Here is a 3313-nt window from a genome sequence, read left to right as displayed (position 1 = left end):
TTCTTGTTGCCCTCCATGTGGTCACTAACATGGCAAGCCTCTTAATTTACCACTAGGGGGCAGCACTTCATCCTTCTTTGCCCTAGTTGAAACTTCCATGTGATCTGGAAAGACAGGAACATCTGGAAAGACAGGTTTAATTTGTGAAATAGTGCAAAAGAAAATTCACAGTATAGGAAGCCACTGACCGTTTCTCTGTATTTTTTCCCCCCACTTATTTCTTTATTAAAATGTTTTTTTCCCTCCATATTTAATTTAAAATCAAATGGGTGATTCCTAATTTGTAAACATTTTTATCCACTAAATGGTAGGGGGATCACTTAGCAAACTCCACTTACTATGTAGGAGAAAAGAGCTGCAGTAAAAACACACTGGAAAACTTCCTTATATTAAGCATTTTGAGTTAACAACAGCAGGGATGGCGGGAAGGCTTGGAGTATGGACAGAGGTAAAGGCTGCCACTGAAGAAACTCAGGACATCTGTGATATGGTGAGATCCAGTCTTCCTTCAATTTTTACAGTTTCTGCTTCCAACCCTTAGCTTTCTATCTCCTTTTCATGTCATCCACACACAGTTGAAGAGCCAAGCAGAGGCAAAGTGGACCAAACAGAGTTACCAAATCTTTAAGGCCATTGAATACAGGGTCCAACCAGTGGCAGGAACAAACTTTCTCATCAAGGTGATACCTATATGATAATTTTCTTTGACATGTTTCTTTATCATTTATTACATAATGCAAATAATCAAAATTCAAGGTGCTGCATGTAGATTTTTCAATGTTGATAAACCAAATAAAGCAGAAGTGCCATTCTGCTGTCTCCTCCCTGCAGGTTCATGTGGGAGGAAATGAATACCTCCATATTTATGCCTTCCAAAGCCCGCTGCAGGAGGGGCAGATTAAAACCTTGCTAAAGAGGGTAGAAAAACACAAAGAAGGAGATCCTCTGGAACCCATCAAACCTTGGGACTGACTGACTTTGTCCAAACAGCAGCCTTGCATCAAACTGCACAGTAATGTTATCATGAAAGAGTTAAATACAAATGATGTTCATTTACAATCCTGCTGTAGACAGTTTTTAAAAATCTTAAGAATTGGGTATAAGTAGTGCAGTCGATGCAGTCAAATATGCAAAGAATGAATGAATAACATTGATAGTGATTAAAGATTGTTTTCTTTAGTGATGTTGCATTAGCAGTGACAAATAAAAATGTGACGGTGCAAGTCTGATTACTGTTTTCTGCAAATATAATATTATGGGGGATTATTTTATGTGAGTTATACTTGTCTGCAGTGTGATTTTCTGTGTGGATGCAATAATATTTGAAAAAACATCCTAAAGTTAATTAAATGTAACTGAAACTATCCATACAAGCCAATTAGTTTTCAGGAAATATATCAGGTATAAACATACAAAACAAAAAAAAAGAATAAAATAAAATGCCAAAAAGGACAATAGTTTCAACACAATAACATGATTTTAATCCCAAATGCTTGTTCTGGGGTCAAAGCTTTTTCAAATAGTTTATATCAGATTAAACTCAATTCCCAAAAGCTGGTGAGGTTTATTGTCTGATTTTTTAGGTCCGCTGTCCCCCAACGAGCCATTCTACGCTCATTTTTGAAGTCATGGCTTGTTTTCATGTGCACAGCTGGTGAAACTGTGATATGGACATCATCTTGTTAAGCTGATGAATCTGTACTTCTCTTAACCAAGTATTTTTCACCACAGCAGACGGTGAAAGAGAGGCTTTTCGGTGACGGTGGCCTCCTGCCAGTTTGTGTCACGTGACCTGATGTGCTTGGACATCCCCAGAAAACTGTCAAGTTTGAGGAAGGCTGCACACAGAGTAGCTGAAACATTTATGGTGTACAAAACAAAGTGGCAAGTTTGTGGAGCAGAACTTTCTCCAGAGGTTTTGCCTGCACACAATAATCTGGCTGGACCTGCATTACACCATGTTACAAGCTGATTTATGAACAACTGAGCACTTTGATGGACCATTTAGACATATTTTTTAAAAAAAATGCTCCCAGGGGTTTTTTACAAGTTGAATCAGAAACAAAAGGATCCAAAACAGAAAAATATATGTTGCTGTACGAACAGCAAAGAAATCGAGTACTGAAGCGTCTACAATGTAAAGATGTGGATGTTGGTATGTTGACTGGTGACTACCAGTGAAGGGGGGAAACAGGAGAATACACTGAGGTGACCACGTTAAAGTCATAATCTCACCTGAAAATACATCATTCATTCTCACCCTCTTGAGTTCTGCTGGTTTAAGAAAATCCATAACTGTTGATCAAAAGTTCTGGGTGATTTGTGTTAAACACTGAAGAAATCTGGAAAAGAAACTTTACTTATTATGTTTAGGGGGAAATTACTTTTTCACATCAAGCCAGGATGATGTGATACATTTAAATGTGACAGAAAGTAGAATTCAACAGAAAACCGTAAGGGGCCAAACACTATGTATTAGAGATAGGCTTTTTTGATCATTTGGGACAAGCCAAAAGATTTTTGACCTTATTAGAGGTTATTGTGATGATCCTTCTGAGAGAAGGGTAATGTCTGTATAAAATATTTAAATATATCAATTTTAAAATAGGAGGAGATAATCTCACTTTGTGGAAGACCAACAAAAATCAGATCTATTAAAACAAAAATAAAAAATAAAATCCATTTCAGCTCCTGTCAGACGCAACAATGTCTCCCAAACTCCTTGCAAATGATAAAAAACACAGGCAACACAAGTCAGTTGAAAACAGTTCATTGTGTTTCTTAAATAAAATGTTTTGTACAATAACTCCTTGTGGAGAACAAATATAACTCTTAAAGCAATTGTTCTCCTTTTCAACAATGACATATATGAATAATGAAATAATGAAAACAGGTGGAGAGGAGGTCTGATTGGTGTGGACATGGACGAGCGCCTGCGCTCTCTCAGAGGATCTTCCTTGCTTCGTGCGAGCACCGAGCTGGGACAGCAGGAGGGTTAAATCTTCTGTTTCCCTGCAAGTGTATCCAGTCGTTTATCTGGAAAGTATTAAAACATGACGATGGATAACTCAATAATGGACATCTGTGATTTGGTCATATATGCAGGATTTCACCTCTGTTTATTATATTCTACATAAAACAAACATTTTGAGATGTATTTTTAGGCAAGGCAATTTTATATGTATATCAAATTTCAGTAACAAGACAATTCAAAGTGCCGTACATGAACATAACATAAGAAAAGAAAACATTTAGAGGAAAGCTTATTGCTGCTAAATAGTAGCAGCAGGTCCAGATAGGTTGTCCTACAAAA

At 37.1% G+C, this 3313-nt stretch overlaps 1 protein-coding gene across 1 annotated transcript; it reads left to right on the top strand.

Moving 5' to 3' along the window:
* Positions 1-360: 360 nt before the first annotated feature.
* LOC118556212 (leukocyte cysteine proteinase inhibitor 1-like) lies at positions 361-1403 on the top strand. The gene is made up of 3 exons (XM_036125594.1): positions 361-490; positions 576-680; positions 832-1403. Exons 1-3 carry the CDS (start codon positions 419-421, stop codon positions 970-972), a joined length of 318 nt encoding a protein of 105 aa, XP_035981487.1. The 5' UTR covers positions 361-418; the 3' UTR covers positions 973-1403.
* The last annotated feature ends 1910 nt before the right edge of the window (positions 1404-3313 follow it).

This window comes from Fundulus heteroclitus, chromosome 21, assembly GCF_011125445.2.
Source record: "Fundulus heteroclitus isolate FHET01 chromosome 21, MU-UCD_Fhet_4.1, whole genome shotgun sequence".
NCBI classification, from domain to species: Eukaryota; Metazoa; Chordata; class Actinopteri; order Cyprinodontiformes; family Fundulidae; genus Fundulus; species Fundulus heteroclitus.
This window is presented reverse-complemented; position numbering and strand designations above follow the sequence as displayed.

Bases quoted from the DNA above. Each gene is read 5' to 3' on its own strand.
- LOC118556212 (XM_036125594.1), top strand. From the start codon at position 419: ATGGCGGGAAGGCTTGGAGTATGGACAGAGGTAAAGGCTGCCACTGAA. The intron at 491-575 runs GTGAGATCCAGT...ATCCACACACAG, and splicing joins CTCAGGACATCTGTGATATG to TTGAAGAGCCAAGCAGAGGC. The intron at 681-831 runs GTGATACCTATA...TCCTCCCTGCAG, and splicing joins GAACAAACTTTCTCATCAAG to GTTCATGTGGGAGGAAATGA.